The sequence below is a fragment of the Symphalangus syndactylus genome, chromosome 23, assembly GCF_028878055.3.
Source record: "Symphalangus syndactylus isolate Jambi chromosome 23, NHGRI_mSymSyn1-v2.1_pri, whole genome shotgun sequence".
Taxonomy (NCBI): Eukaryota; Metazoa; Chordata; class Mammalia; order Primates; family Hylobatidae; genus Symphalangus; species Symphalangus syndactylus.
This window is the reverse complement of record NC_072445.2, coordinates 43,218,165-43,240,927: the sequence shown is the minus strand read 5'-3', so window position 1 is coordinate 43,240,927 and position 22,763 is coordinate 43,218,165. Positions and strand designations below refer to the sequence as shown.

The following is a 22,763-nucleotide window of genomic DNA, read 5'->3' as shown; positions in this document are numbered from 1 at the left end:
AGACATTCCGCCTGTTTTGGGTCAAGAAACGTAAAATGGTTTTACTAGCTAAAGAAAAACAAAAACGGAAACAAAAAAAAAAATCCCCCAAAACTGTAGGATTTTTCATGCATCAAAATCCTGTTTAAATATAAGCTTGATAAATCTAAACTTGCCTTGCACTATTTTAATTATGAGGTGTCATTACTGATTTGACAAAAAAAGAACGTGAAGGAAAAGTGAAACTAGAGTAAATTTGTAAATGGAGGCATTTGAAGGGGATACGAAATTCGAGCGTTGTGGTATGCCAGTATTACTCAATTTAAACGTACTTAATGTTTTAGAAGTTGGCCGACTTTTTCTGTAAAGGGCGATATTAAAGCATTTTGGGCGTTGCGGACCAGTGTCATAGTTACACAGCCCTCGCATTTGTAGCGGGAAAGTAATCGATAGAAGATAAATGAGACCGGCTGTTTCGCTATTACTTTTCCAAAAACCAGAGGCGTTATAGATTTGGCCGTCTATCAGAGAATCCGGCACTTTTAACCACCAAGTAATGCTGAAAGGGGCACCGAACCTCAAACTTTAGCGACTGCTTATGTGGAATCGCTAATTTGCCAAAACTGCCATACGTTTAGGTGTTCTTAGGAAATTAAGAGTCTTCAGTCTACAGCTCTTTCACAGACTTCATGGGTGGCCCTGAGAAGGGCCTTTGAGGAACCGTGTAAGTAAAACACTCAGCCGCCAAAGCCATAGAGGGTGCGGCCCTGGCGCTTGAGCGCATAAACCACGTCCATGGCCGTGACTGTCTTGCGTTTGGCGTGCTCCGTGTAGGTAACTGCATCGCGGATTACATTCTCCAAAAACACTTTAAGAACTCCGCGCGTTTCCTCGTATATAAGGCCTGAGATGCGCTTAACGCCTCCACGCCGTGCCAGGCGTCGGATGGCGGGCTTGGTGATGCCCTGAATGTTGTCGCGCAGAACTTTGCGGTGGCGCTTAGCACCTCCTTTACCCAGACCCTTCCCGCCTTTGCCGCGCCCAGACATGGCTCGTACTAAACAAAATGCAACGGGGCAAGTCTCGCAGCAGTACTTTTTATAGTAATAAATCGGACCTGATTGAGAACTCTCCACACCAGCTGCATCCGGTCAGCCAATTCACAGACCTTGCGCCCTGCCCACGACTTCAGGAAAAAATGGAAAGGGGGGTGCTTAAACTCCAGATTCTAAAAATGATGCCCAGTTAAAAATTACTCAGCTCATCTTGCCCTTCTGCAGTGTTTTAGGCTGACCACCGCTGCATTCCGTTGTCTGGGTCTTTGCAACCTGTTTTTCCTGTCACCTCTTAGCATCGATTGTTCTAGTGCTTTGTGGCTGCTGGAATCAAGTGGCCCCGTCTCTAGAGGGGTAATCACAGTCGTTTCGGGCATTTGTGAAATAGCGTGTAGAAACTGCTTCCGTACAAACTCAAAGTGATCAGCCTATGGAGTGGCTGACTGCAAAAGACAACGCCTGATAGTAGCTCCAAGGTGGGATTCCTCACATTTCTCAAATTGGGTTCTCTATTCTTTTCCTTACCTTTTACTCTTTCTGTAGCTGTCCTTTCTGTTCCTTTCCGTCCCTCGCCTACCACATTTTTGGGGAAAGAACTGACTTTCTATTTTTTTTCCCTCATTCCACCTAGAAACACTTCAGGAAGCTGTTTGAGAAAGAAAGGTGGCTTTTACCCTGTATTTCCTTAGAGTGGTGAAGGTGCCGCCTGAGCTCCTCCTGTTCCTCTTTTCTGTTGAACTAGGAAATCAGCTGTGCCCAGAAACCCTGTCTTTTACATTTACAAATAAAGTGCAGGAGGGAAAGACCAAGGATGACTTTATTCCAAGAAAAAGAGTTTCAAATGGCCGGACGCGGTGGCTCTCGCCTGTAATCCCAGACCTAAGGGAGGCCGATGCAGGTGGATCACGCGGTCGGGAGTTCGAGACCAGCCTGGCTAAGATGGCGAAACCCCTTCTCTAGTAAAAATAAAGAAAATTGGCCGGGTGTGGTGGAGGGCGCCCATAATCCCAGCTACTCAGGAGGTTGAGGCAGGAAAATCGCTTGAACCCAGGAGGCGGAGGTTGCAGTGAGCCAAGATCGAGCCCCTGCACTCCATGCACTCCAGCCTGGGTGACACAGTGAGGGTCCATCTCAAAAAAAAAAAAAAAAGTTTCAAATAAATGTTGGGTGACCTTCCTGACCTAGGCTGGCCCTGCCTTGCCCTGCCTTCCAGCTATCAGATTTCATTTCTCAGTAATGTTTACCTTTTATGTTTCAAATGTGCGTGATTATTTACCCCTTTAGCAAATATCTAATTTTATTCTAAAAATCAGTCTCTCCAAGTACATTGTGAACTACTCTATGATTACTGTATGTGCAAAACATTACATACTCATGTTGTGTTAGTTAATTTCTCACTGAGGTAGGCTGGCCTCTTTTTCCTTTTTTTTTTTTTTTTTTTTGACAGAGTTTCGCTCTTGTCACCCCAGGCTGGAGTGCAATGGCGAGTTCTCTGTTCACTGCAATCTCCCCCTCACGGGTTCAAGCGATTCTCCGCCTCCCGGATTCAAGCGATTCTCCAGCCTTAGCCTCCTAAATAGCTGGGATTAGAGGCACCCGCCACTACGGTAGGCTAATTTTTGTATTTTTAGTAGAGACAGGGTTTTGCCGTGTTGGCCAGGCTGGTCTCAAACTCCTGACCTCAGGTGATCCGCCCACCTTGGCCTCCCAAAGTGCTGGGATTATAGGCGTGAGCCACTGCCCCCAGCCTTTTTCCCTCTCTTTTAACAACAGAACCTAAGTGCTTAACCTTGAAAGTTTAAACCCTGTATCTCAATGTGGCGCATTAATCTCAGCAATCCTCTTTTCCAACTACAGAAAAACTAGGCAGCATTTTGCGTCATAAAACATGTTCTTGAATATGTTATTTTATAATTAACTTTTTCAAGATGAAATCTGGAAGCACTGAAAACCCTTATAAGTGCCCCTTTATCTGGTGAAGAAAACTGTAGAATAAAAAACTTTTATTTTACCCTGTTAGGCTTTGTAGTTGGGCCCTACAAATTAAACTGACAAAAGGCAGATTAACAGGGGAAAAGATTTATTATTGTACATATGCATATGGGAGCCTTCACAGAAAGGGAGTAAAAGCCCATGGAGGCAGACAGACCTGGGGGGTTGTACAGCATTTTGAAGAGGTGGTGGTTTCCTAGGGGAGTAAATTGTGGGAAGGAAAATACAGGGAGTAAACTAATGGAAGATAAGGATTAACTAATAAAGTCTTGTATGCAGGTTCAAATAATCTCAGGTGGTAAGAATTGTCTCGGGGGGCCATTTTCCTCTTCTGATATAACCAAGGAGGAGATCTTTATCAAGGGAAATATCTTTTATATATGAAAGGAGTTGTGTTTGTTTTTGTTTTATAAAAGAGAAACTTTTACCACTTTCAGTGCTTTTTCTGTGTCAGCTGCTTCTCAAAATAATCCTTATAGCCAAGTGCTATATTTTGGGGGAGGAATATTCTGGTTGTCTATATAACATCCTGTAAACCAAAAGGTATCTGAGGCAGGTCTCAATCAATTTAGAAAGTTTATTTTGCCAAGGTTAAGGATGGGCCCTTGACACAGCCTCAGGAGGTCCTGACAACATGTGCCCAAGGTAGCTGGGGTATGGCTTGCTTTTATACATTTTAGGGAGACATAAGATATCAATCAACATGTTTAAGATGTACTAAGACGTACGTTGGTTCGGTCCGGTAAGGGGCTTCCAGGTTAGCAGTAGATTCGAGACAAAAGACTGCATTCTTTTTTTTTTTTTTTTTTCTTTTTTGATAGGGAGTCTCACTCTGTCGCCCAGGCTGGAGTGCAGTTGCGCGATCTCGGCTCACTGCAAGCTCCGCCTCCCGGGTTCACGCCATTCTCCTGCCTCAGCCTCCCGAGTGGAGGCTGCAACCACGCCCGGCTAATTTTTTGTATTTTTTTAGTAGAGACGGGGTTTCACCGTGTTAGCCCGGACGGTCTCGATTTCCTGACCTCATGATCTGCCCGCCTCCGCCTCCCAAAGTGCTGGGATTACAGGCGTGAGCCACCGCGCCCGGCCAAGACTGCATTCTTTTGCGTCATAGATCAGCCTCCCATTGAATATACAATTTACTCTTTTGGTTCAGTGAATCTGCATTTTTACATAAATAATAGGGCAGAGGAAGCCATCAGATAGATACACATGTGTCTCAGGTGAGCCTCAGAAGGATGGTTTTGAGTTCTCTGTATCCGTTGTCCACAAGGAATTTCCTTATGGGAAAATTGTACGGGAGGTATGTAGCTTTTTATTGTAGCTATCTTATTTAGGAATAAAATGGAAGGCAGGTTTGCCTGACATAGTTCCCAGCTTGACTTTTTCCATGGCTTAGTGGTTTTGGGGTCCTGAGATTTATTTTCCTTTCACAATCCTATGAAAGATCTCTGGTTTACTGATTGCCTTGAAAATATTTTGCCTTGGGCTGGGCGAGGTGGCTCATTCCTGTAATCCCAGCACTGGAGGCTGAGGCGGTTGGATCACCTGAAGTCAGGAGTTGGTGACCAGCCTGGCCAACATGGTGAAACCCTGTCTTTACTAAAAACACATACAAAAATTAGCTGGGCATAGTGGCGCATACCTGTAATCCCAGCTACTCAGGAGGCTGAGGCAGGAGAATTACTTGAACCTAGGAGGCGGAGGTTGCAGTGAGCCGAGATCACACCACTGGACTCCAGCCTGGGAGACAAAGCAATACTCCATCTCTAAATAAATATAAATAAATAAATAAATAAATAAATAGTTTGCCCTGGGAATATTTACATTGTTGGGGCTCAGAACATAATTCCCCAAAGTATGGCATCTTGACATGCTGTAGCTTCTCAGGAGGCTGAGGCAGGCGAATTGGTTGAACCTGAGAGGCGGAGGTTGCAGTGAGCCGAGATCACACCACATCTTGGCATGCTGAGTACTTTGAACTAAGGGAGATTGGAGGAACCTCAGAAGCAAGGGCTTTCCAACCTCCTCCTGTTCTTCCCTGGAGGCGAGTCATACAAACCAGAAGGTCTCTTCTCCAAAGCAGGTCACAGAAACTACAACTCCTCTCCCTCAAAGCAAGCCTTAAAACCTAGAAAGTCACTCTCCCTTTTCCCTTGAAGACTGTCATTCCAAAGGGGTCCTGCCATACCTAGAAGGACAGAATGCTACACAGAGAGGCCAAGAAGAATCTGGACAAGCCGTGCTAAGTTTCTTCAATACTGTCTTTGTCTAATCAGATTTCTAAATGTTTGTCTATTCTTCATTGAAGGTACATATGAAAATAGACAGTTTTCCCTGGGTCTTTGGAGCTTCATTGCTGAAGCCTCCAGTGTCAGATAAAACTTGATTAAATACATTTGTTATGCTTTTCATTTGTTAACTTCTTTTTTTTTTTTTGAGACGGAGTCTCGCTCTGTCCCCCAGGCTGGAGTGCAGTAGCGCGATCTGGTCTCACTGCAAGCTCCGCCTCCCGGGTTCACGCCATTCTCCTGCCTCAGCCTCCCGTCAACACGCCTGGCTAATTTTTTTGTGTTTTTAGTAGAGATGGGGTCTCATCGTGTTAGCCAGGATGGTCTCAATCTCCTGACCTCGTGATCCGCCCGCCTCGGCCTCCCAAAGTGCTGGGATTACAGGTGTGAGCCACTGCTCCTGGCCTTATTTTTTGTATTTTTAGTAGAGACGGGGTTTCACTGTGTTAGCCTGGATGGTCTCGATCTCCTGACCTGGTGATCCACCCGTCTCGGCCTCCCAAAGTGCTGGGATTACAGGCGTGAGCCACCGCGCCCGGCGGTTAACCTCTTTTTTGTTATAGTTCAGGCTGTGACCCTTATGCTTATGGTCTCACAACTTCTGTACCCTACAGCATTGACATCTGTGTTTTTCAGAGGTGTAAATTCTTTTTTTTTTTTTTTTTTTTTTTTTTGAGGCAGGCTCTTGCTCTGTCACCAAGGCTGTAGTGCAATCTTCCCACCTCAGCCTCCCCAGATCCTGGGACTACAGGTGTGAGCCACCATCCATTCCCGGCTAATTTTTGTATTTCTTATAGAGATGGGGTTCTACCATGTTGTCCAGGCTGGTCTCAAACTCCTGGGCTCAAGCAATCCACCTGCCTCGGCCTTCTGACATGCTGGGATTACAGGTGTGAGCCAGCACACCCGGCCCCTTGTAAATTCTCTATGTTAAATCGTTAAATCAGATACTTTGTTAGTTCTCTTCTCTTATCAGCATGCAAACAAATAAAAGATTTCTTAATTTAAAAAGAAAGTCTGTTTCATTTAAATTAAGTACTTTTTAAATGACTCCTTTGTGTTTTCCTCACTTATGATAATGTTAATTGAAATGACAGTTGCTCAGTGTATCCTTGTTGTTTAATTGGGATAAATTGTGTATTCTCTTCACCTTAAAAAAGGGTGGTACTGCTCCAGGCAGGTGGATCACTTGAGGCCAGAAGAGTGAGACTAGCCTGCCCAACATGATGAAACCTCGTCTCTACTAAAAACACACAAAAAATTAACTGGGCATGGTGGCCTGTGCTTGTAATCTCAGTTACTCGTGAGGTTGAGGCACAAGAATCAGTTGAACCCAGGAGGCAGAGGTTACAGTGAGCCAATATTGCACCATTGCCCTCCAGCCTGAGTGACAGAGCAAGAAGCTGTCTCAAAAAAAAAAAAAAATTGTACTTCTACCATGCTTCAAGATTGACTAGAAAAAAAAGAAAACAAAAGAAATAAATAATAGAAATTAAAAAGATATTTTAAAAAGAGATTTAAAAGATTTACTTTTCCTGGCCAGGTGCGGTGGCTCACGCCTGTAATCCCAGCACTTTGGGAGGCTGAGGCGGGCGGATCACCAGGTCAGGAGATCGATACCATCCTGGCTAACAGAGTGAAACCCTGTCTCTACTAAAAATACAAAAAATTAGCCGGGCGTGGTGGCATGCGCCTGTAGTCCCATCTACTCCGGTGGCTGAGGCAGGAGAATCGCTTGAACCCTGAAGGCGGAGGTTGCAGTGAGCCGAGATCACGTCACTGCACTCCAGCCTGGCCGACAGAGCAAGACTCTGTCTCAAAAAAAAAAAACTTTTACTTTTCCAAGAGAAATGTTGCCAGTGTTTTCATTTCCATATAATTCTTTCTATGCTTAAGCAAATGAATGAATGAAGTGTGCTTATCTTTTCAATGTTCTGAGGGATGCTTGCTGATCTGAAGTTGTCTCTGACAATTTCTTAATGTCCTTACTTTAGAGTATTTTAACCGCCCAAGTTTGCCCCTGCCTAGACAGATTTATCAAGACAGGGGAATTGGAATAGAGAAAGAGTAACTCACGCAGAGCCGGGCATTCGGGGAGTACAGTTTTTTTTTTTTTTTTTTTTTTAGCAGTAGCAAGGTTTATTGTGAAGAGCGAAAGGACAAAGCTTCCACAGCGTGGAAGGGGACCCGAGGGGGTTGCCTGGGGAGTACAATTTTTTTTTTTTTTTAGGTTTTTTAAACCCACTTTTGTTAATTAATTGTAAGTAATACAAATATTCCAAAAATATAAACAGACACTTAATGGCGTCCTGCATTTCAAGTTTTTGAATACAACAAATTTATCAAACCATGAATTTGTAAGCAAGGTAGTCAGAATCCCATAGCCCAGTCACAGTGGGAAGCAGATCCCCTACCCTCCAAGTAGCATCTTGAAGGTGGAAATCGGCACGAAATGGAACATGATAAGCAAAAAAGCTCACTAGGCCCAAAGAGGAGGGTCCGCTCCAGGGGCAGGCCCTACAACGTTAAAAGAATGGGGCAGCTGGCCCGACCTCTGGCCTCCTCTTCCCTGGCTGAATGTAGATATTTACCAGCATTTAGAAAAAAGGAGAAAAAGACAGAACTAAAACCCCTGTTTAGGAAAAAGGGACCGAAGGACAGCAGTGGTTAAGTAATCCACTGAGGACCTGAAAGGGAAAATGGACTTATCTTTCTCATATACTTGGCCTGGCGAGGACACTGGGTGCCAGACAGCCTTCTGAAGGGATTTTCTTTCTAAACAAGGCCTCAGGAACAGGTAGGGGCAGCAGAATAGAATAACATCCATTTCCCAGAGAAAGACTGCCTTCACGTTTGCCATGCTTTTAGCACAAAGCAGCATCTGGGCCACTGTTACCAGAGGTGAGTTTATACATTTACAAAATGCTTAAAATCTTTGGGAAGTAGGAGGAAGCTCAACAGAAGTTCCCAGGTTAACTTAAGGCAAATTCACTCAACCTCTCTGGTAAGGGACCCATGGGCCTACAGAGTGTCCCCTCTACAATGTGCAGAGTGGAAACCCTTACCTGACCCTTTTCCAAACTGGTCCTGTGTCCAAAGCTCCCCTATGAGAGGGACACGAACATCAGACTTTTGATTTAGAAGCCCAATCAGAGAGACACACTGTGTCCCTGAAGAGGCACCTTAAAAGAACTGAACCTGGCAGGTAGGCAGATTCCTGGCATGGCTTGAATTGGTGCTGACCAGGCATGGTGGCCTATTGCCTCCCAAAGACCAGTCTCAAGTGGGAGGGGCTGATGGTGGGAAGCCCTAGAAGAGAGTCTGGGATGAAGCGGCCCCCTCCCTGTCTTGCCCTCCAAAATTGAGTCTGGCCTGATTCCTTTGAGGAGCAAATTTTACAATCATCCCTCGCCCTAACACACGGTGAAACTGGAAACCCGACAGCAAATAATGACTAGGCTGGCTCTGGTCCACGTGAATGGAACTTGGCTAGGTTTGACTGAGTAGTTTCTCTGGGGCAAGTGGGAATGGCATTGCTGTGGGGGAGTTGCAGGTGGGCAGGCAGGGTTCTGATGGGAGTGAGGCCTAGAAAGCAGGGGCTTCATGCAGATGCGGCAGGGACACTCCCACCAAGCCATCTTGGGCTTTGGTCATGGGTCCCACACCAAGCCCTTGCACAAGCCTGTTAGGAAAGGGGGTGGCACATGCTCTTCCTCGATGTGGAAAAACATGGAGATACAAGGGAGGGCAGAAAGGGTCCCTTGCAACTCAGTCAGCTTAGAGCCACTTATTGCTTATTTAGTCAGAAAAGCCTGGCTGGGCCCAGACGGCAAAAGATTTGGCCAAGGGCTAACCCTTACGGTGGGGCTTGGAAGAGAGGCCCCTCCTGCAATATTAGGATAGCAGCCTAGGTCAGGCCTTGGGTCCGAAGCCACAGCTGGCTCTAAGAGTCTGAGCTGCTTTCCTTCAAGAGACGGTATATTTCTGGCTAGCACACGGGGTCCTTCTCCCTTTAGGTACACCGGGACCCCACAGGCACTGGGGAGTGATGCTGGCAGAAATGGCCACACGAGTTCTGGGGACTCTGTTCCACTTTATGATTCCAAAGAAAAAGACAAGGCATTATAACCTTGGGACAAGGAGGGAAGGTGGCACCAGAATGCTAGAGAAAAATGCCAGCCAGCCACCGCTGAGAGCACCAAGCTGCTGCTCTACTGCCTGCTTTTCTCAAAACTTGTTAGTTCCTGAGGCTGGATCTAGGGTGTGGCAATGGAAGGGATGATGGGGAAGAGTCCTGAGTGGGTGGTGTCCCTGAACCTAAAGCAATTCACAAATGCTTTGTGATACCTGCCTCCAGGGAACACAGAGATGGGAATAGGAGCGCCCTCCCACCCCAGGAGGAGGGAGGGAGGGAGGAGAGAACCTCAGCCACCCCAGGGAGGCCACGATTAAGGCAGTGATGCTGAGGTGGGGCTCCTTTTTGGGAGACCCCTTGTGCTCCCAATTACAGCAGCACTTCCTCTTGTTTTCCACCCTGGGAAAACTTCCATTTCGTGATGACTTTAATTTTAAAGCATTCACTATTAAGAACCTTTGAAAGCAGGAGACATCCAGAGTGCAGGTCTGAGGGGCTCACTCACTGCTGTTACCAGAGGCAGAAAGCATGCGCATTAGGCTGGCAAATGGCAAGAACACTCATTCCCCCTCAGCCCAGGAAGAGCGAGAGTTCTGAGGCCCTTAAGAGGAAAAGCAACAGCCAGGAAGGATGAAGGCTGGAACAGACAGAGCTCGGTACAGGACAGGCCCCAGCGGAAGACACAACAGGAAAGAGCCCTGCCCAAGAAATGGGAGGGGCTGGGGCAGCTTAGTTCTTCCCAGCCTTTGGAACAGAAGTACAATTTTTAAGGATAACTTGGTGGATGGGGAGAAGCCAGTGAGCCAGGAGTCCTGACTGGTCAGGGATGAAAGCATAGGGAGCCAAAGCTGCCTTCTGGCACTGAGTGGGTTCCTGGGTGGGGACCACAAGATCAGATGAACCAGTTTATCGATCTGGGTGGTGCCAGCTGATTCATCAAGTGCAGGGTCTGCAAAACATCTCAAGTGCTGATCTTAAAAGCAGTTTAGGGAGGGTCTGAATTTTGTAGCCTCCAGCTGCATGTCTCCTAAACCATAATTTCTAATCTTGTGGGTCATGTTTGTGTCTAGTCCCCAAGCAAGAAGGAGGTCTGCCCTGGGAAAGGGCTGTTATGGTCTTTGGTTTTTTGTTTTTTGAGACGGAGTCTCACCCTGTCACCCAGGCTGAAGTGGAGTGGCGCGATCTCAGCTCACTGCAAACTCTGCCGCCCAGGTTCATGTGATTCTCCTGCTTCAGCCTCCTAAGTAGCTGGGATTACAGGCTCCTGCCACTGCATCTGGCTAATTTTTGTAGTTTTACTAGAGATGGGATTTCACCATCTTGGCCAGGCTGGTCTTGAACTCCTGACCTCGTGATCCACCCGCCTAGGCCTCCCAAAGTGCTGGGCTTACTATAAACTATGTTTCTCCCAAAGTTAGTTCAGCCTATGCCCAGGAATGAACAAGGACAGCCAGGAGGTTAGAAGCAAGATGGAGTTTATTAAGTTAGATCTCTTTCACTGTCATAATTTTGCAAAGGTGGTTTCAGTGTTGGCCTCAATCCTTTTTAATATAGTTAAAAATTTCCATCTGATATGCCACCTATTTATCTCATTGACACCCAGTTTTGTTTGTTTTGCTTACGGCTTTAGAATTGGTTGATAGGTTGTGTTTTACATGGCTTTTTCCCCCTCTTTGGTCTTCATCCACAGTAGTTTATTTATTAGTATTTCTAGTTCTCACTTCTCCTGTCCCCCATACACACACATAAGCACACCACACACACAAAGACACACACACACACACATATATATAAAACACAGTGAGACCCTGTCTCAGACAAAACAAAACACCATTTGCTATTCAGCCTTTTCCTGTTCATTAATTTATTTTCTGAAATCTTGTATTCTACTTCATTAGCCTTTGCCAGATCAGAACCTTAAACATGAGACATGGAAACATCAAGTTTTCCTTCTTCCTTGGCCCTGCGTCAGAGAAATCACCATCCCTGCTCTCATCCTCAAAGCATCTTTAAGTGTTTTTTTTTTGTTTGTTGTTTTGTTTTTGTTTTGTTTTTTGAAACAGGGTCTCACTGTTGCCCAGGCTGGAGGGCAGTGGTGCGATCTATGGCTCACTGCAACCTCCGCCTCCTGGGTTCAAGTGATTCTCCTGCCTTAGCCTCCCAAGTAGCTGGGACGTGCACCACCATGCTCGGCTAATTTTTGTATCTTTTGGTAGAGAGGGGGTTTCACCACGTTGGCCATGCTGGCCTCCAGCTCCTGACCTCAAGAGATCAGCCCACCTCATCCTCCCAAAGTGCTGGGTTTGCAGGCATGAGCCACCTCGCTCCGCCTGCATCTTTAAGCTTATAATGCCTCCATGTGGTATTAAGACCAATTAAGACACCAGGTACTGTGGTTTGGCCTATAGTCCCAGCAACTCCAGAGGCTGAGGGGGTAGTATTACTTGAGCCCAGGACTTTGACGTGTCAGTGAGCTACAATGGCACCACTGCACGTCATCGTGGGTGACAGAGTGAGACCCTGTCTCTAAAAAAGCAAAACAAAAATACCAATTAAAGAACTTTGAAGATACAGAATCCACTGCCCTTCTTGACTTCTCTTCGTCTTACCGTGCCCCTTTATTATTATTATTATTGTTATTATTATTATTGTTATTATTATTATTATTTGAGACGGAGCTTTGCTCTTGTTGCCTAGGCTCCAGTGCAATGGTGGATCTCAAGGGATTCTCCTGCTTCAGCCTCCCGAGTAGCTGGGATTACAGGCATGTGCCACTACGCCTGGCTAATTTTATACTTTTAGTAGAGACGTGGTTTCTCCATGTTGGTCGGGCTGGACTCCAACTCCCGACCTCAGGTGATCCACCTGCCTCAGCCTCCCAAAGCGCCGGGATCTCAGGCGTGAGCCACCACGACCGCCCTCCGCCCTCTTGCCTGACGTTTACTATGCCATATGTTCCATATTCTTTGAGTGCTTATGGTTTGGGTTTCTTTGGAGATGGGGTCTCGCTCTGTTACCCGAGCTAGAGTGCAGTGGTGCGATCTTGGCTCCCTGCAACCTCCGCCTCCCAGGTTCAAGCAATTCTCCTGCCTCAGACTCCCGAGTAGCTGGGACTACAGTCGCAAGCCGCCACGCTCTGCTAATTTTTTGTATTTTTAGTAGAGACGGGGTTTCACCGTGTTGCCCAGGCTGGTCTCGAACTCCTGAGCTCAGTCAACCCACCCGCCTCAGTCTCCCAAGGTGCTAGAATTACAGGCGTGAGCCACCACGTCTGGCTGAGTGCTTATGGTTTTAAACCTGACTTGCAAAACTCTTTATCAGGAAACCTCTTACTTTCTCCTGAAAGTCTTTCAACCTATCATTGAAAGGGTCAGAATTTAGTTGTAAAGAATTTATTTGGCTGGGCGTGGTGGCTCACACCTGTAATCCCATCACATTGGGAGGCAAAGGTGGGAATGTCAGAGGCCTGTGAACCAGAGCAACTTCATCTTAAATAGGAGCTGGTAAAATAAGGCTGAAACCTCCTGGGCTGCATTCCTAGACGGTTAAAGCATTGTAAGTCACAGCATGAGATAGGAAGTCAGCACAAAATACAGGCCATAAAGACCTTGCTGATAAAGCAGATTGCAGTAAAGGAGCCAGCCAAAACCAAAATGGTGATGAGAGTGACCTCTGGTCGTCCTCACTGCTACGCTCCCACTAGGGCCATGACAATTTACAAATGCCATGGTAACGTCAGAAAGTTACCCTATATGGTCTAAAGAGGGGAGGCATGAATAATCCACCCCTCGTTTAACATATCATCAAGAAATAACCATAAAAATGGGCAACCAGCAGCCCTCAGGGCTGCTCTATGGAGTAGCCATTCTTTTATTCCTTTACTTTCTTAATAAACTTGCTTTCACTTTGCACTGCGGACTTGTCCTGAATTTTTTCTTGCAAGAGATCCAAGAATCCACTCTTGGGGTCTGTATTGGGAACCCTTTCTTAAACAAGAGGATCGCTTGAGCCCAGGAGTTCAGACCAGCCTACCAGCCTGGGCAACATAGCAAGACCCCTGTCTCTATTAAGAAGAATTTTTTTTTTAAGTTTATTCAAACGAAAGCTGGGAATAGCCATTTGGAAAACAGACTCCAGGATCAATGGAATCAATCAGAGCTCCAAAGATAAAACTAAAGATCTTGCTTCTATCGATAGAAAACAAAGACATTTAGTAGAATTTTAAGTTTCTGTACAAAGGTGGCTTAAGGTTACAATTTGATTAGTTACAGCTTGTTTTTATTTTCTTTCGCATTTAAAAGAGTATATTTAAAATTCCATCTTATACAATAGGATAGTGACGAAGTCTTTGTGTAAGAGAGAAAAGAGGGAAGTTCATCTATAATAAGAATCAATAGTGAAGAGGTAAGGGGTCTTCCCTGGTGTCCTGTAGTCATTTACAACATTTTACCACAAAAGGCAGATTTATAAGAGAAAAGCCTTACAAATGTGTTAACATGCACGTGGGAAACAACCACAGAGTGTTTACCCACTTCCCAACAGTATACAAAAGTTTACAAACATTCTTAAGCTAGAAAAAGGTTACAGAAAGAATGAAGGCTTGGGTCATAGCTAAACAAGTTACCGGAGGGTTGTGAGAAGAGGGATTCTGTTGAGGAGCAATAAATGATTACTAGGTAGAATGAGTGGATTGGGGAAAAGAGATTAACTTGTAAATAGTTCTTTTTGGAATTTGAATGCTCCTGGGAGACAACATTGTCTTGTGAAAGGGTCTGTTCAGGTATGGTTACATTTTTTTTTTTTTTTTTTTTGAATCCGAGTTTCACTCTTGTCACCCAGGCTGGAGTGCAATGGCATGATCTTGGCTCACCACAACCTCTGCCTCCCGGGTTCAAGCAATTTTCCTGCCTCAGTCTCCTGAGTAGCTGAGATTACAGGCATGCGCCACCACGCCCAGCTAATTTTTTGTATTTTTATTAGAGATGGGGTTTCTCCATGTTGGTCAGGCTTGTCTCGAACTCCTGACCTCAGGTGATCCGCCCACCTCGGCCTCCCAAAGTGCTGGGATTACAGGCATGAGCCACCGCACCCGGTCAGTGGTTACATTCTTGATCTTTTTTTTCTATAGTAGGTAGTGAGATTACAGGGAAGAGAATAAAAAACAATTGTTTTCGTTGGTGGATTGGGACTTTAGGCAGATAAAGGAACTTCAGAGAACAACTTCATCCAGTGCTTTGAGATAGAGGATTTAGAGATTTTGGAAGGCATGGTCAGAGAAAACTTGAAGCTTCTTCAGTTCAGCATGTCAACCCACCATATTTTTGGTTATTAGTTTCTGAGCCTCAAGAAGATGTAACTGTCATGAGGTCTTGAGCATCATCTGGTCTGAGTTAGGTAAAGGACAGTGAAGAAGGCAGATAATGCATAACTAAGATCAGTGATTGGAAGGGAGGAGGTCTGATCTCTGCTAGACTTTTACAGAACAAGAACAATGAGGAAAAGAGTTAAACTATAATCTAAGAGGCAGAATTGAAAATATGCTACATGAATCAGTCTTCAGGGCTTAAGTTCCCCTTTGGCATAATAAATTTAGAAGTCCCTCAAGTTTTATTTTATTTATTTATTTTTCATTTTTGAGGTGGAGTCTCGCTGTCACTAGGCTGGAGTACAATGGCGCGGTCTCAGCTCACTGCAACCTCCGCCCCTCAGGTTCAAGCGATTCTCCTGCTTTAGCCCGCCGAGTAGCTGGGACTACAGGCGCGTGCCACCACGCGCAGCTAATTTTTTGTATTTTTAGTAGAGACGGGGTTTCACCATGTTGGCCAGGGTGGCCTCCATCTCTTGACCTTGTGATCTGCCCGCCTCTGCCTCCCAAAGTGCTGGGCTCACAAGCGTGAGCCACCGCGCCCAGTCCTTTTCTTTTACAGTATGAATTGAGTGGCAGTAAGGTTGATGGGGTCTTGAGTTCAGCTCTTGTTTTTGACATTTGCTTATATCTTGAGCTCAGAAAAGAGAGCATTTGCTAGTGTTCATCCACTATATTTTACTTATTCATTCACTTAAATTACCTCTACTTTCATGTTATTACAGATATCACTTTGATGAATATTCTTGATATGTCCTCATATGGGTCTATAGGAGAGTTTTCTTGGAGCATACGCCTGGGCACAGAAGGAATGGTTCTCCAAAATGTCTTTTGCAAAGCCACCATCAGTAAACCACCACATGAGAGTGTGAGTTTCTCCATCTCCCATCCAACACTAAGTTATACCCAGTGCTATAAACTGAAAGTTTGTGTCCTCACAAAATTCACTGTTGAAGCCTAGTCTCCAATGTGGTGATATTAGATGCAGCCTTTGGGAGGCGATTAAGTCAATTTCGCAAGAGAATTATTTACATTTAATCTCTGTTCCCCAAGCCATTTATTCTCCCTATTATTTATTGCCCGTAAACAAAATTACCTATATTTCCCATCTTTCCTCTCCCTTCTGAAATAAGGCTATATAAGTATTTGGGCCTTATTGGGATATTGGATGATCACTCAGTGATTCTCTCCCATGTATACATCATAAATTCGTTTGCCATTTCTCTTATTAATCTGCACTTTGTGAGTTGATTTTTCAGTGAAACTTCAGAGGGGAAGTTTTTCTCTTGGTTCTCTACACTACTTATGTATATTAAAAACTTAATGTGGCTTGTACTAGTTTCTGTCTCAGAAAATTCAGTATTTCTAATCTTGTGCAGATAAGAAACCTTATTATTATCAGCAGATATATAAAAAAACATGTTTTTTACATTTTGAAATCTTTTTTTTTTTTTTGAAACGGAGTCTCTCTCTGTTGCCCAGGCTGGAGTGCAGTGGTAAAATCTTGGCTCCCTGCAACCTCTGCCCAGGCTGGAGTGCAGTGGTGCAATCTTGGCTCACTGCAACCACTGCCTCGTGTGTTCAAGCGATTCTCTCGCCTCAGCCTCCTGAGTAGCTGGGATTACAGGTGCGCACCTCATCCGGCTAATTTTTGTATTTTTAGTGGAGACAGGGTTTTATCGTCATGTTGGCTAGGCTGGTCTCGAACTCCTGACCTCAGGTGATCCACTCATCTTGGCCTCCCAAAGTGCTGGGATTACACGCCTGAGCCACCAGGTCAGGCCTAGAATCTCTTTCATATTGAGAACCATGTTTTTGGGAAACAGTTTTTGTAGCAGATTCCGTTTGAGTGGAAATCTACAGAAGCTTTATTTATAATATATTTTCGGTGACTTTGCTTGCTCTCTTGTTTAATACCCTTTCAGGGCTTCAACACTTCTGGGGAGGAGGGAGTGGTTCTGAAGCATTTGTTCTCATCTTTTCTGCCTCCTAAACAAAAATGTTTCCTGTTTTGCAACACGAGATTGGAAAATGTTGCTTTGTGAAGCAGAAGCTAATAGAAATCATAAAAATAAATAAATAGAAAACAAAAAATAAAAAAGACTGGCCATTAGCAGAAGTGACATCATTAAAGTGATTTGTTTCTGTGTTACTGATCAAACTGGATTATTTCCCAAATCTTGACCAGTGACAAGAGTGACTTCTCAATCCAATCTTATCAGAGAATTTAGGTGTATTTCTCCATTTCTGAGGGTGGAGGTCATTTTAAACTTCTGCTTTGATTTCTGAAGTTTCAATAATTTGAGTCTCTGGAATTAACCAACAGTAGAAAGATAAACAGGAAAAAAAAAAAGGCATACAAATTTATTACCTGCATATGCACAGGAGCCTCACAAAATACAATACTCCAAGAAATGATACCGGTGGGCTAGGGGAGGTACCCAAACGCGGTTAGGATGTTGATCTCAGCCAGTGTCCAGGCCCTTGCCACTGCTGTCAGAAAGAATCCAAGGACAAGTCAGAAAATAGTGAAAGTACAGAGGTTTATTGCAAAGTGAAAAATACATGCTCAAGGAAGGGAAGTGCAGGCTTACTCAAGAGAGTCAGTCTTGTCCAGGAGTGACTGGGGCTTCTATCTTTATGGGTTTCTTTAACCAGCGGGTGGAATATTCATGAAGATTTCTGGAAAAGGGTAATAATTTCTCAGAACTGTGGTGCCATCCATTTTTCCATGAAATATGGGTGTTCTCGGAACTGTCATGGTGTTGGTGGGTGTCTAATTTGTATGTTAATAAGTGTATAATAAGGTCCCAGGTGAAAGCTAGGTCAAATCCAGTGCCATGTTGGGTCAAGTAGGACTTAGCCAACTTGGCAAACATTTCGGTTTTCAGGGTCTTTTTGGCTCCTAGCTTGTGCAGCTATTTCAACAGTTTCCTTTTTGCTAGTCATGTGAACTACTGCCTGGAATTTTCTATTCTCTTGTGATCACCCTATATTATTTCTCTCTCAGAAGGGCCAAATAATTGACATTTTTATACCATTCTGAGACTACAGAAAGAAAAAAGGTCTTGAGACTTCTGGGGGTTTGGAGGAGGTGGTGACACAAGTTGTAGGAGGGTGAGGGAGGAAAGGCAAAGGCACCAGGGGAGGAAAGGCAAAGGTTTTGTTGTTATGTAGATAAAGTCTCTCAGGTAATCGCAGAATAGCTGACAGCCTGTGACAAAGTAGTTTTCTCTCCTTTGAGTCAGTCTTAGATTCCTCTTTAGGCAGGAAAGGGGGCCTCAGAGAAAGCCAGTACTTGCATCCACTGTTTACTAATGTAGATTTCCTTGATAGGTATACATTTCTTTTACAAAAGAGTTTTTCAGGGCTATTCCTATGCCTGCAGTTTCTCTGAATAGCCATCTTGAAATATGACAAAGTATACTTCGGGGTGGCATATTATAGTCTCCCACAAGAGCCACTCCAAACTAAGATTCAGAGATAAAATCAGGTTCAATGAATATTTTTTGTGTACCTAATGTGTTTTCTGGGGCACTGTCCTAGGCCCTAGAATTTATTACTGCATTTAACCTTTAAAGCAATCTCTTGGGGAAAGTAAAGTGAAGGAAATAAAAATATTTTACCCCAAAAGATATTTCTTTGCCCTATTTTAAAATGGCTGCCTCAGGGCCCGGAGACCGATGAGGCCCTGCAGATCAGTCTTTTGTGGGGGAAATTTCCATTTGTTGCCAGGCTTTCCCTTTCTTGTCCTTTCCTGGATTTAGGAGAGATTAACTGAGAGTCTGATCCTTTTTTTATTTTTATTTTTTAAGAGACCGTCTTGCTCTGTCAGCCAGGCTGGAGTGCAATGGTGCAATCATAGTTCACTGCATCCTTGAACTCACGGGTTCAAGCAATCTTCCTGCCTCAGCCTTCTGAGCAGCTAGAACTACAGGTGTGCACTGCAACACCCACCTTTCTTTTTATTTGTTTTTTGTAGAGACAGGATTTTGCTGTTACCCAGGCTGACCTCAAACTCCTGGGCTCAGGGAATCCTCCTTCCACTGCCTCCCAAAGTGGAGGGCATGAGCCACCACGCCCACCCTGACAAGAGACATTTACCATCTATTTTTTCTGAGGACTGCTAGCTGTTTGTTTTCATCTACATAACAAGACCCGCCCCCCTTGCTAGCCAAGTCTCTTCCTCTCTCCCTATGTTTTGCCAGGACCCAAGCTTGCACTCTCTATAACCTCAAGGTGATATATAAACTTCTATATCTCATTGGTGGGTGGGTCTTCATTTTTAAGTCTCCCGTGTCTATGTGCTAAATCAACCGGCCTCATGTCAGTGATTTTCAGCGAGCTTCCAGGGGCCCAAGGCCAGTGCCCGTTTCAGTTAAAAATGGCGTCTCAGGCTGGGCGCGGTGGCTCACGCCTGTAATCCCAGCACTTTGGGAGGCCGAGGCGGGCGGATCACAAGGTCAGGAGATCGAGACCATCCTGGCTAACACGGTGAAACCCCGTCTCTACTAAAAATACAAAAAATTAGCCGGGCGTGGTGGCGGGCGCCTGTAGTCCCAGCTACGCGGGAGGCTGAGGCAGGAGAATGGCGTGAACCCCGGGGGGCGGAGCCTGCAGTGAGCCGAGATCGCGCCACTGCACTCCAGCCTGGGTGAAAGAGCGAGACTCCATCTCAAAAAAAAAAAAAAAAAAAAAATGGCGTCTCACGTAACCTGTAATCTAATTGTTAGTTATGGGGTTCAGGAGATGCTATGTCCCCAAAGGACAGCATGTGCAGGAAGGACTTTGGCTTTCCCCTTGAAGCTGATTGACCTTGGATATAGAGATTTGCCGACTTCTCCTCGGAGAAAGTGAGACCCTTGTGAGATGGTTCACTGAGGACCAGAGAAAAGGACCATCTTAGAAGACAAAGGACACAGGAAATAATCAGAATGAACAAGCCTTGACGACTTTCCCCCAGTTTACCCCTGCTTTAAAGTTGATTTAGGACAGTCAACCAATGGTGTGACAGCTATCCTCAGTGAGAACGTATGTGGCTCTGAAAAGAGCCTTTGGAAGCTTGGAAGCAGGTAGGAAACCGCAGCTAGAGCAGGGGATTATGCTCGCTCGCCACGGATACGACGAGCAAGCTGGATGTCCTTAGGCATAATAGTGACGCGCTTGGCGTGAATAGCACAGAGGTTCGTGTCCTCAAAGAGCCCCACCAGATAGGCCTCGCACGCCTCTTGCAGCGCCATCACCGCCGAGCTCTGGAAACGTAGGTCGGTTTTGAAATCCTGCGCGATTTCTCGCACCAGGCGCTGAAATGGCAGTTTGCGGATGAGCAGTTCAGTTGACTTCTGATAACGGCGGATCTCGCGCAAGGCCACCGTGCCTGGCCGGTAGCGATGGGGCTTCTTCACACCGCCAGTCGCTGGAGCGCTTTTTCGCGCTGCCTTGGTGGCCAGCTGCTTCCTCGGTGCCTTGCCGCCAGTAGACTTGCGAGCTGTCTGCTTCGTCCGGGCCATAGTTGAGAAAGCTATGCTCTGAAAGCAAGCAGCTGAATGAGCAGTGGTTTCTACCAGAATTTATAACGATGATCTGATCCTGATTGGTCAGAACTGTTGTAGGAAAAACCTGATTGGTTCTTAATACTATCTTCATTTGCTTCCTCCCCCCACCCCCCCTTTTTTTTTAACCAAACGGAGTCTCCTTCTGTTGCCCAGGCTGGAGTGCGGTGGCGCGATCTCAGCTCACTGCAACCTCCGCCTCCCGGGTTCAAGCGATTCTGCCTCAGCCTCCTGAGTAGCTGAGACTACAGGCACTCGCCACGACGCCCTGCTAATTTTTTTTAGTAGAGAAGGGGTTTCACCATGTTGGCCAGGCTGGTCTCAAACTCCTGACCTCAAGTTATCCGCCTGCCTCGGACTCCCAAAGTGCTTGGATTACAGGCGTGAGCCCCCGCGCCCGTCGTCCGCGCCAATTTTATTTATTGTTTTCAACCAATCATGTTGATTCCCCCAATGAAAAGATAATCTGAGCTAGAATTTGTGTGGGTCAGTCGTAGTCTTAAACTCATTTCCAATGGGTCATTTTTCCTATTTCGGATCGTGTAAAAATACATACAGTAGAACAACGTATTTGCTACTATTTTCAAAAAGTAGTTCCGTTTTGTAACAGCTTAATTAAATCTTTTAATGACTGTACCAAGACCCAGAACAAAAACAATTTAAACTTAGGCTGGCACATTCTCCCCTAAAACACCAAAACTTTAGTTTTGTCCAGTGTGCTGTGGGGAAGGAGTTTGATAGGTGCTTGACTAAATGATACCAATAAATGGTATCTGACCTCTTCATGGACTGAGTTGAACGCAATCCAATGGCTGATTGGATTATTTATGTAAATCATTGTTTAATTTCATTAGCATGCGCGGAATTACAGGTTTGGGTTAGTGATTAGATTTTTGCCAGTGAATCTGGGTAGTTCTGACAACAGCATTTTATTAGGTTGGAGATTTTAGTTGATCAAAGGACTACCAGGTTCTGGTATTGATAAAGATCCATAAAAACAACAAAAAGGTTGGTTTAACATTTATTATATTCACAGGAGCAAATGATCACCAGAAATACTTTTGTTTGGGTTTTGTTTTTCTTTTTTTGAGACAGGGTCTCGCTCTGTCGCCCAGGCTGGAGTGCAGTGGCGAGGTCATGGCTCACTGAAATCTCAAACTCCTGGGACTCAAGTGTTCCTTCTGCCGTCAGTCCGCCAAGTACAGGCGAGGGCCACTGGGCCCGGTATTTTTTTTTTTTTTAAGATGGAGTCTCGCTCTGTCGCCCAGGCTTGAGTGCAGTGGCGTGATCTCGGCTCACTGCAACCTCTGCCTCCTGGGTTCAAGCGATTCTCCTGCCTCAGCCTCCCTAGTAGCGCTCGCTACCACGCCTGGCTAATTTTTGTGTTTTTAGTAGGGACGGGGTTTCACCATGTTGGCCAGGGTGGTCTCGATCTCTTGAACTTGTGATACACCCTCCTCGGCCTCCCAAAGTGCTGGGATTACAGGTGTGAGCCACCGCGCACAGCCCTTTTTTTTTTTTTTTTTTAAGAGGCAGGGGTCTAGTTATCAGGGTGGTCTCGAAATCCAGGTCCCAAGAGATTTCTCCCCTCCCAACCCACCTGCCTCAGTTTCCGAAAACGCTGAGCACGTGTAAACTACCGCGCCCGTCCCCAAGTTTTTTAAAGACCCAGGACAGTGTTTGTGGGGAGGAGACAATGAAGGAGGGTGCTTTCATGTTATAATGTAGCAGTTGGATAGTATTTACTAGGCCTGATTCAATATCTGTATTTTACCCAGTAGGAAACTAATGACCTCAGTGCTTGAACTTGGCCACAAATTTCTGATAGGTTTGGAGAACAGAGTGCTCAGTTCTTTCGTAGAAATGGTGGGTGGCTCTGAAAAGAGCCTTTTGTTTTATAAGCTTACATTTTTAAAGTTCAGCCCTTACTTGCCCTTAGCTTTGTGGTGGCTCTCAGTCTTCTTGGGGAGCAGTACGGCCTGGATATTAGGCAGAACACCGCCCTGAGCGATGGTAACTTTACCAAGCAGCTTGTTGAGTTCCTCGTCGTTGCGGATGGCCAGCTGCAAGTGGCGCGGGATGATGCGGGTCTTTTTGTTGTCGCGGGCTGCGTTGCCCGCCAGCTCCAGGATCTCGGCAGTCAGGTACTCCAGCACGGCCGCCAGGTACACCGGCGCGCCGGCCCCGACCCGCTCAGCATAGTTGCCCTTGCGGAGGAGACGGTGCACTCGCCCTACGGGAAATTGGAGCCCGGCTCTAGAGGAGCGGGTTTTGGCCTTGGCGCGAGCCTTGCCGCCCTGCTTGCCACGTCCAGACATGGTAAAACGACCTGTGGCCTAAGTCAGAAAATGAGTGGAAGGAAACTACAGGGACGCGCATTTTATAGCAGGTGCTGGG

General features: G+C 45.6%; 3 protein-coding genes across 4 annotated transcripts in view; all 3 read right to left on the bottom strand.

The window, feature by feature from the left end:
- The window catches only part of LOC129473562 (uncharacterized), a 30,139-nt gene extending 29,100 nt beyond the window's left edge, over nt 1-1,039 (bottom strand). The window contains exon 1 of the mRNA XM_055264209.2: nt 722-1,039. Within this exon, the coding sequence (XP_055120184.1) occupies nt 722-1,028 (307 nt within the window). The 5' untranslated portion in view covers nt 1,029-1,039. The remainder of the gene's footprint in view (nt 1-721) is intronic.
- A 17,426-nt stretch (nt 1,040-18,465) lies between these two features.
- On the bottom strand, nt 18,466-22,736 carry H2AC17 (H2A clustered histone 17). Of its 2 annotated transcripts, XM_063632786.1 has the most exons (2): nt 22,318-22,736; nt 18,466-18,605 (listed from the first exon to the last, which is right to left on the bottom strand). In XM_063632786.1, exons 1-2 carry the CDS (start codon nt 22,682-22,684, stop codon nt 18,481-18,483), a joined length of 492 nt encoding a protein of 163 aa, XP_063488856.1. In that variant the 5' UTR covers nt 22,685-22,736; the 3' UTR covers nt 18,466-18,480. The 2 variants fall into 2 exon arrangements, with proteins under 2 accessions (XP_063488856.1, XP_055120191.1); XM_055264216.2 differs by lacking the exon at nt 18,466-18,605 and having other exon boundaries at nt 22,275-22,734.
- On the bottom strand, nt 19,836-20,358 carry H3C11 (H3 clustered histone 11). The gene has a single exon (XM_055264214.2). The coding sequence runs from the start codon at nt 20,322-20,324 to the stop codon at nt 19,914-19,916; it is 411 nt and encodes a 136-aa protein (XP_055120189.1). The 5' UTR covers nt 20,325-20,358; the 3' UTR covers nt 19,836-19,913.
- Nucleotides 22,737-22,763: the final 27 nt, after the last annotated feature.